A 12500-nucleotide genomic window follows, 5' to 3' on the forward strand; every position below is an offset into this window, starting at 1 on the left:
TGTGTGGTTGTGAGTTATGTGTGTGGTTGTGAGTTATGTGTGTGGTTGTGAGTTATGTGTGTGGTTGTGTGTTGTGTGTGTGGTTGTGTTGTATGTGTGGTTGTGCGTAAGTGTGTGGTTGTGCGTGCGTGTGTGTGTGGTTGTGCGTGCGTGTGTGTGTGGTTGTGCGTGCATGTGTGTGTAGTTGTGCGTGCATGTGTGTGTGGTTGTGCGTGCGTGTGTGGCTGTGTGTGCGGTTGTGCGTGCGTGTGTGTGGTTGTGCGTGCGTGTGTGTGTGGTTGTGCGTGCGTGTGTGTGGTTGTGCGTGCGTGTGTGGTTGTGCGTGCGTGTGTGGTTGTGTGCGCGTGTGTGGTTGTGTGTGAGTGTGTGGTTGTGAGTGCGTGAGTGTGTGGATGTGAGTGTGCATGTGTGTACGTGCATTCATGTGTTTGTGTGTGTGCATGCACATGGTTGTGTATGTGTGTGGTTTTGTATGCTTGCATGCGTGCATTTGTGGTTGTGTGCATGCATTTGTGGTTGTGTCTGTGTGTGGTTGTATGTATGTGGTTGTATCTAAAGGTGTGGTTGTGTGTGTGTGTGTGTCGATAACGGTGCATGCACCGTTATCGACACACCGTTATCGACATGTGTGTATGCATGCACCCACGCACACATGCACACTGTGCATGTGTGCGTGGGTGCATGCATGTGCATGGGTTCACATGAGCGTGCATATATGTGCACATATGTGCGTGTGGTTGTGTGTGATTATGTGCGTGTGGTTGTGTGTGATTATGTGCGTGTGGTTGTGTGTGATTATGTGCGTGTGGTTGTGTGTGATTATGTGCGTGTGGTTGTGTGTGATTATGTGCATGTGGTTGTGTGTGATTATGTGCATATGGTTGTGTGTGATTATGTGCATGTGATTGTGTGTGATTATGTGCATGTGGTTGTGTGTGGTGTGTGTGGTTGTGTGTGTGTGTGTGGTGTATGTGGTTGTGTGTGTGTGGTGTATGTGGTTGTGTGTGTGTGTGGTGTATGTGGTTGTGTGTGTGTGTGTGGTGTATGTGGTTGTGGTTATGTGTGTGTGGTGTATGTGGTTGTGGTTATGTGTGTGTGGTGTATGTGGTTGTGGTGTATGTGGTTGTGTGTGTGTGTGGTGTATGTGGTTGTGTGTGTGTGTGGTGTATGTGGTTGTGGTTGTGTGTGTGTGTGGTGTATGTGGTTGTGTGTGTGTGGTGTATGTGGTTGTGGTTGTGTGTGTGTGGTGTATGTGGTTGTGGTTGTGTGTGTGTGTGTGGTGTATGTGGTTGTGTATATGTGTGGAGTATGTGTGGTTATGAGTGTATGGTTGTGTGTATGATTGTGTGTGGTTATGTGTGGTTATGTGGTTGTACGTGGGTGTGTGGTTGTGTGTGTGCGCTTGTGTGCGTGCGTGTATATGTGGTTGTGAGTGTGTGCATGTGTGGTTGTGAGTGTACATGCGTGTATAGTTTTGAGTGTGTTTACGTGCGTGCATGTGTGTGGTTGTGTGTGTCTGTGGTTGTGTGTGTGGTGTATGTGGTTGTGTGTGTGGTGTATGTGGTTGTGTGTGTGGTGTATGTGGTTGTGTGTGTGGTGTAGGTGGTTGTGTGTGGTGTAGGTGGTTGTGTGTGTGGTGTAGGTGGTTGTGTGTGTGGTGTAGGTGGTTGTGTGTGTGGTGTAGGTGGTTGTGTGTGTGGTGTATGTGGTTGTGTGTGTGGTGTATGTGGTTGTGTGTGTGGTGTATGTGGTTGTGTGTGTGGTGTATGTGGTTGTGTGTGTGGTGTGTGGTTGTGTGTGTGGTGTGTTGTGTGTGTGGTGTGTTGTGTGTGTGGTGTGTTGTGTGTGTGGTGTGTTGTGTGTGTGGTGGTGTGTTGTGTGTGTGGTGGTGTGTTGTGTGTGTGGTTGTGTGTGTGTGGTGTGTTGTGTGTGTGGTGTGTTGTGTGTGTGGTGTGTTGTGTGTGTGGTGTGTTGTGTGTGTGGTGTGTTGTGTGTGTGGTGTGTTGTGTGTGTGGTGTGTTGTGTGTGTGGTTGTGTGTGTGGTTGTGTGTGTGGTTGTGTGTGTGTGGTTGTGTGTGTGTGGTTGTGTGTGTGGTGCATTTGTGTGGCTGTGTGTGCATGCATGTGTGTGTGGTTGTGTATGTGAATGCGTTCATCCTTTCATTTGTGCATGCATACATGAGTGTATGCATGGGTGAGTGTGCATGTGTGCATGACTCTGTGCGTTAGTGCATGACTGTGTGCGTTTGTGCATGACTGCTTGTGTTTGTGCATGACTGTGTGTTGTTGTATGTGTGTGGTTATGTGTATGTGGTTGTTATGTGTGTATGTGGTTGTGAGTGCACGGTTTTGTGCATGGTTGTATAAATGTGTGGTTGTGTGTGTATGGTTATGTATGTGTGGTTGTGTGTGTATGGTTGTGTATGTGTGGTGTGTATGGTTGTGTATGTGTGGTGTGTATGGTTGTGTATGTGTGGTTATGAATGTATGGTTGTGTGTATGATTGTGTGTGGTTGTATTATGTGGTTGTGTATGTGGTTGTGTGTGTGGTTGTGTGTGTGGTTGTGTTGTGTGTGGTTGTGCGTGCGTGTGTGTGGTTGTGCATGCGTGTGTGTGTGTGGTTGTGCGTGCGTGTGTGGTTGTGTGCGTGTGTGTGGTTGTGAGTGCATTCATGTGTGGTTGTGAGTGCATTCATGTGTGGATGTGAGAGTGCATGTGTGTACGTGCATTCATGTGTTTGCATGTGAGCATGCGAATGTGCATGTCTTGTTGTGTCTGTGCATGTGTGGTTGTGTTTGTGTGCGGTTAAGTCTGTGGGCGGTTGTGCTGTGGGCGGTTGCATCTGTGGGCGGTTGCGTCTGTGGGCGGTTGCGTCTGTGGGCGGTTGCGTCTGTGGGCGGTTGCGTCTGTGTGCGGTTGCATCTGTGTGTGGTTGTGTCTGTGTGTGGTTGTATCTGTGTGTGTGTGTCGATAACGGTGCATGCATGTGTGGGTATCAGTGTGTGCAAGTGTGCGTGGGTTCACATGTGTGTACGTATATGTGCACGTATGTGCATGTGGTTGTAGTCATGTGCATGTTGTTGTGTGTGATTGTGTGCTTGTGGTTTTGTGTGTGTGGTTGTGCGTGGGGGTTATGTGCATGTGGTTGTATATGTATCTCTATACATCAACAGATAATATCATTAGTGGAGTGTCCAGAGGGTGGGGTTTAGTAAGAGTGCTTTGAAAGTAGATATCAATATTTACCTTGCTTGTGATAAACAAGTCTTCCCTTTTTACAGTGCCATCTGCAATTTTTGCTCGAATAGCTTCACCAACTTCACATTCATTGCCATAAATAAGGGCACAGTCAAGATGGCGGTATCCACAAGAAATAGCATCCTTGACAGCCTGCATCACCTCTCCCGGTTTTGACTGAAATAAACATTGTTAATGGTTACTGAAACACCTACAATGACCCAAAATGTTATTGTAACCTATGCACATCTGGGACCTCAGCAAAGTTCATATGAGCTCTGCTATGTGCATTCAGGAAAGATACACTCTGACTGGTTCTTTATTTGACAATTAGTTAATAGAGAGGTTTACATGTAAAAGACGAAGGCCTTGGTAATTGCTTGAGTCACTTTCCCCTAAAAATTAAAAAAGTAAGCAACAACAGTAAATACTTAGAAAACACCTCCACAGGTGTCACAGTTTCATGGCTGTCAGCAATCTGGCATAGGCCAACAATACTCCACAATGAATTTTCTGGCAAATTAGAATATGTAGCCCTGTCTGACAATCTATCTTCAAAGTAGGAACCAAGTCAAGGTCTATCTGTCCAGAATACACATGGTGGAGGTTTCCTGGTCTATTCTAGAGCATGAAACACAGTGGCTGGAACAGCTGCTTGACACTGTGCCATTATTGAGTTGTACTTCAGATTGTAGGGTATCTATCATATATTACAGCAAGTTACAATTGCTATACATCGAACAAACAGTATAATTACCAGATGAAGATTTTAAAACATTTACCTTGATACTTTCAAGGAATTAAAACAGAATACATTTTTAAAATCTAACTTCCCCAAAATGTTAATTCTAAAAGCACATTACACTGTATAGAAATGTAGCAGACTTCATCAGTTGTTTAAAGTATCCAACAATTACTTAATCAACAGACCAATTTTAGTAAACCAAGCAGCAGTGCCAAATTGACTTGAAATGGCAGGATATAAAGGTGCAAGAGGTTGCATGGTAAATTTTGAGACAGAGAAAGACTATGGAAAATCTCTTGTTAAATACATCAAACTGCACTAATAATTTTAGAAAATAATCTGCAGAAATGACCAAGTCCAAACTCATTTCTCAAAGCCATGCCAACAGACACTCAAGCTTTTCTTTCAGTGGAATTCTGAAGGCATTCTCTTGAAAGGACTATAAACCCTCACCAGTATATTCTTCTGGCTAGATAGAGCTTGTAAACCACCCTGGTGATTTGCCAGATATATGTGGAAGATTGTTGACCTTAGCCAAAGTTTAGCCAGGTCTTGTGTTTAAGAATTACCAGATGAATTTCCTATGATCAAAAGTAATGAATAGCAAAAGGTAAATTTTAGAACAGACTACCTTACTAAATACCACAATTCCCCCTCTATATCCCACAATCTAGCAGGAGGAGGGTATGAAGTTGATCTGGGAAGTTGTAGAGTAAAAAATAATTAATCTTGAGCATTAATAATTGCCACAATTATCTATATAGGCACCTGCACAGGTTTGTATCTCCTTACCCTCACCCTGGAATACAAATATCCTCTACAGTTTTTATGACAGGATAAAGGGGGTAAAAAAAAAAAAAAAAAAAAAAAAAAAAAAAAAAAAAAAAAAAATTGGCTGGAATTTTGCAAGCAGTGCTAGTTTTGAGGTTAGCCATAGACAAGATTTGGCCCCCTGAACTCCCTCCCCCTTTCCAAGCACTCCATGCCACTTAACTTAACATTTGCCAAGATTATTTATGAGGAAGAAAAGTCTTAGCTATGTAAGACAGGTTATAAGGGGTCGCGTTTTGTATCTGGGGTACATTTATGGCATATATCAGCCCATTTTAGCAAATTTCTCTGATCTATCTCATGCACACCCCTGCTATCTGGGCCAAGGTTTTGATGTTATAAGGGGGTCAATTTGGTACAGTAATAATTAATTACTATGTTACTTTTATGGAATATAGTATATGGAATCAAGACACTTTTCATCTGACATTTCTTGCACAATTTGAAAATATAAAAGTTATTTCATCTGGATATATAATAGTTGCAGCAGCTTTTTCAACCTTCATCTTCATCAACAAATGCCTTTTTATTTTACCTGATTTGCACTTGTTTAATGAGCCATATATCACAAGCAACAATTTTAAGATGGTCAGTACATCTATGAACAACAATAAGTGAGGCCAACCCTTAGATCAACAGGCCAATTACAGTGATTTCATAATTCTCATTGTTCATGAATCTGCAGGCTGGTTGTTGTATCAAGAAGACCTGTATTTTCAATTTATTCAAAAGATTTATTGTTAAATGAGGAACCAGTCCAAGCTCCACATTTACTGAAATAAACCCATTTAATTCTACAAATTCCTTCTCTCAACAACCAACTTAACCTTACCTATTTTTTAGGTTAACCCTAGCCAGAGGGACCCTTACCACCCACCTATTCAGCCCACTTGTGTTACTATCCTCGACTTTTTTGGATGCACTGTTTTCGGGGTATTTCTGGTCTGTAAAAGCCCAACCCAACAACCAACCTGCTTTACCTAGTTTTGAGGTTACACAGTCTAAAGGGTGGCTCCACTTAGTAAACATGTCTCGCCCATTAAACATGTAAACAAGTGCTATTTTACTAGTTGCGTCAAGTAATACGGCAAAATTAAGTTAGTAGACATTCTCTAATCCAGTGACACCCATTTCGATACATTTGATGACGCGGACCTGCTCTAGAAATTTACCAGGATTATCTAAATAAAGCAGTCAAAATATATACTATGAATAAGATTATTGTCATAATCGAAAGATTTACAAAAGCGCTATTCCGATAATTTTCGAAATGCTTTAACACAACTACATTCATAACATTCTAATGTACTTCACCTTCCAAGTCCCAAGGCCAAAAACCGGGACTTTGTTATCGTTGTTAAATGTAAGCATTGGTATTTGAGCTGTCATCGCGAAAGACCTGAAATACTGGGATAATAAAGTCTTGCTACGAGAAGGCAGGAACGTTGCAATCCTAAGGCCAACCGGCATCGAGCGCTGCGCTGCTGTGGGAGGTGCTCAAGATGCGGCGGTTACGACAGCTAGTGAAAACATATGACGTCATCTCTCGGTACACGTTTTCTTTTGACATTTTCATGTCATACTGAGTTAAATCAATATAATTCTGAATTTGCTTGAAAGTAGTGAATAACTTCCTGTGTTTAGTTGTATCATCTTTAATGACGTAAGCATTTATCAATAAAAATGAAAACAACAATCTTGTTACGGAAGTTTATCAATAAGAATTGATAATAATGGTTGGATGATCTGCATTTGTCAGTTATTAACCCGCTGATACCGACATTGCATGTATACACGCATTGTCCACTAACGTTTTGTCTTTTTCACAATGAAAGTCAATTAGCTGGCCTACCTGAACCTAATCTCACAAGGTTTTATCCGTATTACTGACAATGCTATCAATATTATATATACGTTTTTTTAATCAAATCCAATTGATTGTTTAGTTGCCAAAATTGTTAGTACAGTAACGAATCGTATAACTGCAAGATAATTTCTATCCATAGTTCAGACCGATCTGCCAAGAACGGCCAATTTTGAACTGAACATTCAGCCAATAAGATGAAACACTACATGTGAAATACAGAAAATCTTTCAGCCAGAGTTAATTAATGGCACATCTATCAACTATCTCGGGGATCACTAAGAATACATTAAAGCCATCCTTCATGCTGAGTACTAAAAGTTGTCACTGACTACTACCTTACTTGGGTCTGCAAAGAAGACTCCAAGAAAATAAATCCCCGTTCCTCATGGACCAAAGTGGATAAATGACCCCTTTTTAAGTACGGAGCATAAACAAGTTCAGGAGCTTGCTAATTGTTATAGGAATGGCATGCCGTTAATCTCTTGCGGTATCTCAGAGATAAAAGAGAATTCTAAAAATTAAAGGCTCAAATTCGCAGTAAACACCGGAGACAATTCCTGCAGATTATCATCAAACTTCTGTAGCTGAGGTATAGAAAAATAAACAGGTTGTCAGTTAAAGCTCTCGCCACTTAGCAGTTCCACAACCCATTAGGCCAGGATAACATATTACTAGGATAGTGGGCCAGAACCTCCCAGCTGAATTCACTTCCGAAGAGGCTAAAAGATAAACTTGACAACTCAATAATAAATAGAAATTTTAACGTTGCCATAACCTGTTCTATCGGCAATCCCTCTGAATTTGCCGAAATAGCTGGGTGGGGATTAAAAAATACACTTCGCAAGGATAAAGCGACCGCCTCGGGCGAGGATGACATAACTCACAGTGTCCTTCAGCTCACTGCTCAGGTACCAGGTAACCCACTTTGAAGCTCATCCAAGGAATACTCCCACACTAAAAGCTTAATCATTCATATACCCAAAGTGAACGCTGATAAATACCACCCTATTTTAATTACCTCTTGTTTGTGCAAAGTACCTGAGATAATTATTTTGAGCAGACTCATGTATCGCATACATGCTAAGTTATCTCCAAGACTAGGCTTTCCTCCCAGGACGTAATACTCAGCACTACTTTGCAGATTACTTGACAAATTCTCAGCAAGGAATGCGAACTGTATCTCTTGATCTTAATTCTGCATTTGATATTGCAAACAGAGACCTTATCCTTGAGCAACTGGCTAGCTTTGATATTCAAAGTAAACTTTTAACATGGATTCAAATAGATTTATCGACCCTAATAGCTCATGTTCTATTCAAAGGAATTAAAAGTTCGTACTCTAAAATGTTTAAGCTTGGCATGCCTCAGGGGTCGTATTTAGCCCTAAGGCATTTGATATTTTTATGCACAGATTATTAAGTGATATACCACTTATGAGCAGAGATTCCATTATTTGCTATGCTGATGGTATCCTCATAGTGAAAATCCTCATCCGAGGATAGAATGTAACAGATTCTGAATGTACTGTTAGTAAAAGGTACTGAATGTGGTTTGATAATCTCAGTTAAAAAAAAAAAAAAAAAAGGACCGTCTTCTCACATTCCCTTTGCCAAACCTTCATATAGATGACATCGAGCTAGATCTCTAGCACAAATACAAGTATCTCGGGGAGCGGGGGGGTTGCCAACGACACAGAGTTCATTGTGAACCTAAGGAAAAGACTCTGGGAGGGCCTGAAGCCACTCAAGACTCTTGTTGGTAGAGAACATAATATATATCAATGTTAATATTGCTACACACTTTTACTTGTCATAAATACGATCAGTCGCAGATTATCATGCTTTACTCCTTACATTATTTAGGGTATCAGAGTTTAGTAGTCTAGAATTTGTACAAAATGCAGCCATGAGGATCATTCTTGGTACCTCCAAAGTCCAAACACCGAGGATTGTGGCCATGAGAACGGAACTTTATTAACTTGCCATATATTTACACAAGAATATCATACATCAATACTATAATTGGTGTCAAAGGCAACTTAAACATAAAATAGAGAATCCAGCCTTGCATAACAACACCGAGTCATACTCAAAGTAACATTTAACTTTAAAATGTCAGCAGTGAACGTATATTATGCAAATGACTAGTTTTACTTCAGCTGTACGCTCTTGCAACCATTAGTGAGCATCTTCAAACTCTGAATGATGTCTGCGACTCGCAGAGTGCTCTCCAAGCTCTGAACACTTTTGATAAAGGTGCTGGAAATATAGTAAATGATATAAGAATAAACGTACATCGCGCTAAGGAACGGGGTCATGTTATACATTTTGTGTGGATACCATCGCATGTTGATAAACTCTCAAAGACCTGAAAGCTGTAGCATAAAACATAATGACCAGTTTTCGCAGGAGAAATTCTTTGTGGCTCATATAAGATAAAAACAAGACAGTGTGATATTGTGGCTGCAAGAATTGACTTGATACAAAATGGATTGGCAGATCAATGCAGAATGCAATGTAGAAGAAACAAAATGCAGACTTTGCAACGACGAATATAAATGAACACTTGAACATTATATTACAGTGTTGTGTGATACATCGTTTCAGGCTGTAGTGATTTATCGACAGATTCCCTTGCCCCAAGGCAAATTCCCGATCAAATCTGTGGTAACGTGCATCAAGTCCTGTGTAGGGGTAGGCTGCCACCAGCTGATAAGGGATCAGCACCCATGTACGTGCGAAACAGTGGAAGACGTGTAAAGTGTATGTTATTTATGTGTGTGAGTGTATGTCAGTTTGTGTGTGAAAAGAAGTCTAGTTCCCACACAGTACATAGCCGAGCAGGCGTGGCTAGAGTCAGGCAAGCATTTTTATTCCAGTCCTTTACAGGTTCAGTCTTAAAAGATATAAAAGAAAAAATTCCGATCAAAGTTTTTATTCTTTATTTGGAAGCAAAAAGGTCTCTCCTCTTCCCATACTCCCGTTATTCTCTGGCCTGGCCATGATTTAACCATGGCCCGCAACCCATTAAAACAAGATTCATAATAAAAAAATCAACACGTGTCAAAAGGACACGTGTTGAGAGCAGTGCAGCTGCCGAGCTAAGGGCTCATGAGCAAGAGGCCATCTGCTGCCATCTGCTCCCGAATCAATTTCGTTTCGTTTGTTGGATTTATTGCCTATCAACCATCGGCACATGGCAAGGTCATTAAGCCAATGATTCCATTTTATCTTATCAATCTATAGAAGGTCATAAAGTTTTTTCTCCTTTAGAAAAGTGATTACTTTACTAATTATTCTTTCATTGTCAGATAGTAAATTTTTAATATTGAATTCTATATTTTTGATTTGTAAATATTTTTTTTTATTTTTTGTCTTCGATCTTTGTACTGGTGGCATGCTGTCAGGATATGTGGTATTGACATAATGCTATTGCAATAGCTACACTGTGGAGGGAATTTTTTTTTTCCATATAAGGAGTCAGGTGGGTGTAGCATGTGGCGTTGACCCTGAGTCGGGCTACTACCACCTCCTCTCTTCTATTTTATTTGTGGGCTGTGTCCCACATTTTTATTTCTTCTTTATTTTTGTTGTCTATTGTGAGGTCGGTCCACTCACTTTGCCACAGATGGATTTTTGCTTTTATAAAAGAGACGAAACACCTGAGATCTGTGCGGATAGTGCCAGGCTCCAGATCGCCAGTTGACCCGGCTAATTTGTCAGCCTGTTCATTGCCATGGATACCCGAGTGTCCAGGTACCCATATCAGCTTGATTGATTTATTGGCACTATGTAATTTACGAATGATATTACCCTGTATTTCATTTTTGGTGGTTTCTAAGGTTTTAATTGCTTTAAGTAAACTTGGTGAGTCTGAAAAAATGACTATCCTATCGTGGGTCGTCGATAGGGCAAAATCTAAAGCTTTATCTATTGCAAAAAGTTCGGCAAGAAAGATCGATGTATGATTCGGCAATCTGAATCTCAACTGGCATTCAGTCGACCATACACCCGCTCCCACACACTGGTCTGTCTTGGAGCCGTCGGTACACAAATGAAAAAAGGAAAGATGTTTAATTAGGTATCTCTCTGAACCGCTGGCGTACCTCCACCTCCGGCACCGTGGCTTTGGCTGATGGTAGTCAACCGAATCACTTACTTGTTGGATTTATTGGCTATCAACCAGCGGCACATGCCAAGGTCATTAAGCCAATGATTCCATTTTATTTTATCAACCTATATAAGGTCATAAAGTTTTGTCTCCTTTAGAAAAGTGATTACTTTACTAATTATTCTTTCGTTGTCAGATAGTAAATTTATAGTATTGAATTCGATATTTTTAATTTGCAGATAATTTTTTTATTTTTTGTCTTTGATTTTTATACTGGTGGCATGCTGTCAGTATGTGTGGTATTGACATATTGTTATTACAATAGCCACACTGTGGAGGGAATCTTTTTTCCATATAAGGAGTCAGGTGTGTGTAGCGTGTGGCGTTGACCCTGAGTCGGGCTACTACCACCTCCTCTCTTCTATTTTGCCTGTGGGCTGTGTCCCACATTTTTATCTCTTCTTTGTTTTTGTTGTTTATTGTGAGGTCGGTCCACTCACTCTGCCACAGGAGAGGGATTTTTGCTTTTATAAAAGAGACGAAACACCTGAGATCTGTGCGGACAATGCCAGGCTCCATATCACCAGTCGACCCGGCTAGTTTGTCAGCCTGTTCATTGCCATGGATACCCAAATGTCCAGGTACCCATATCAGCTTGATTGATTTATTGGCACTATGTAATTTACGAATTATATTACCCTGTATTTCATTTTTGGTGGTTTCTAAGGATTTAATTGCTTTAAGTGAACTTAGTGAGTCTGAAAAAATGACTATTCTATCGTGGGTTGTCGATAGGGCAAAATCTAAAGCTTTATCTATTGCAAAAAGTTCGGCAAGAAAGATCGATGTATGATTCGGCAATCTGAATCTCAACTGGCATTCAATCGACTATACACCCGCTCCCACACACTGGTCTGTCTTGGAGCCGTCGGTATATAAATGAAAAAAGGAAAAATGTTTAATTAGGATCTCTCTGAACCTCTGGCGTACCTCCACCTCCGGCATCGTGGCTTTGGCTGATGGTAGCCAGTCAACTACGGTGGAAAAATTGGGTATCTCCCACGGTGCTATATTTGACTGAACCAGGGTATCGATGGTAGAGAGATCTATACCGACTTTATCTGTGAGGTCATCGAGTTTATTGCACAGCGGCTTTCCGCCGCGGTGCTGTGGCCCTACCTGCCGGCGCAAAACATCCCTGTTGGGATGATGGGGCTGCCTGGCTATCTTGGCGGCATAAGTCAGCGCAAGCTGGCCGCGTCTAAGACGGAGGGGAGGTACTCCCGACTCTACCTCTAGGCGCTCGGTGCGAGTGCACATAAGGGCTCCAAGACAGACGCGTAAACACGCATTCTGCACAACATTCAATCCTTTCAGAGTTGAGCTCGTTGCCGAGCCATACACGATTGACCCATCATCTACTTTAGACCGAATCAGGGATTTATATAACATCAGTAAAGACTTTCTATCAGCTCCCCATTTGTGTCCAGAAATGCACTTTAATAAATTGAGTGCTTTTTGACATTTATTCTTTAACTGACCAATGTGGTCTTTCCAATTTAATCTACTATCAAAGAGTAGACCAAGAAATCTAGCTGAATTTTGAATAGGTATTGGGTGGTTGTCTAGAGTTAGCCTGATGTTGGGCTTTCTCCTATGGGTAAAGACCACTCCAATACTCTTTCTTATGGAAAACTTAAAACCCCACTG

General features: G+C 41.2%; 1 protein-coding gene and 1 pseudogene across 1 annotated transcript in view; both read right to left on the reverse strand.

The window, feature by feature from the left end:
* Positions 1–6334, reverse strand: part of LOC122266904 (aldo-keto reductase family 1 member B1) — a 39385-nt gene extending 33051 nt beyond the window's left edge. The window contains exons 1-2 of the mRNA XM_086553981.1: positions 6128–6334; positions 3247–3414 (exon numbers count right to left, since the gene is read on the reverse strand). Of these exons, the coding sequence (XP_086410107.1) occupies positions 3247–3414; positions 6128–6283 (324 nt within the window). The 5' untranslated portion in view covers positions 6284–6334. The remainder of the gene's footprint in view (positions 1–3246; positions 3415–6127) is intronic.
* On the reverse strand, positions 1352–3113 carry LOC147468392 (uncharacterized; annotated as a pseudogene).
* Positions 6335–12500: the final 6166 nt, after the last annotated feature.

The sequence above is a fragment of the Penaeus japonicus genome, unplaced genomic scaffold (assembly GCF_977035675.1).
Source record: "Penaeus japonicus unplaced genomic scaffold, GWHDUDI00000001_assembly GWHDUDI00000029, whole genome shotgun sequence".
Taxonomy (NCBI): domain Eukaryota; kingdom Metazoa; phylum Arthropoda; class Malacostraca; order Decapoda; family Penaeidae; genus Penaeus; species Penaeus japonicus.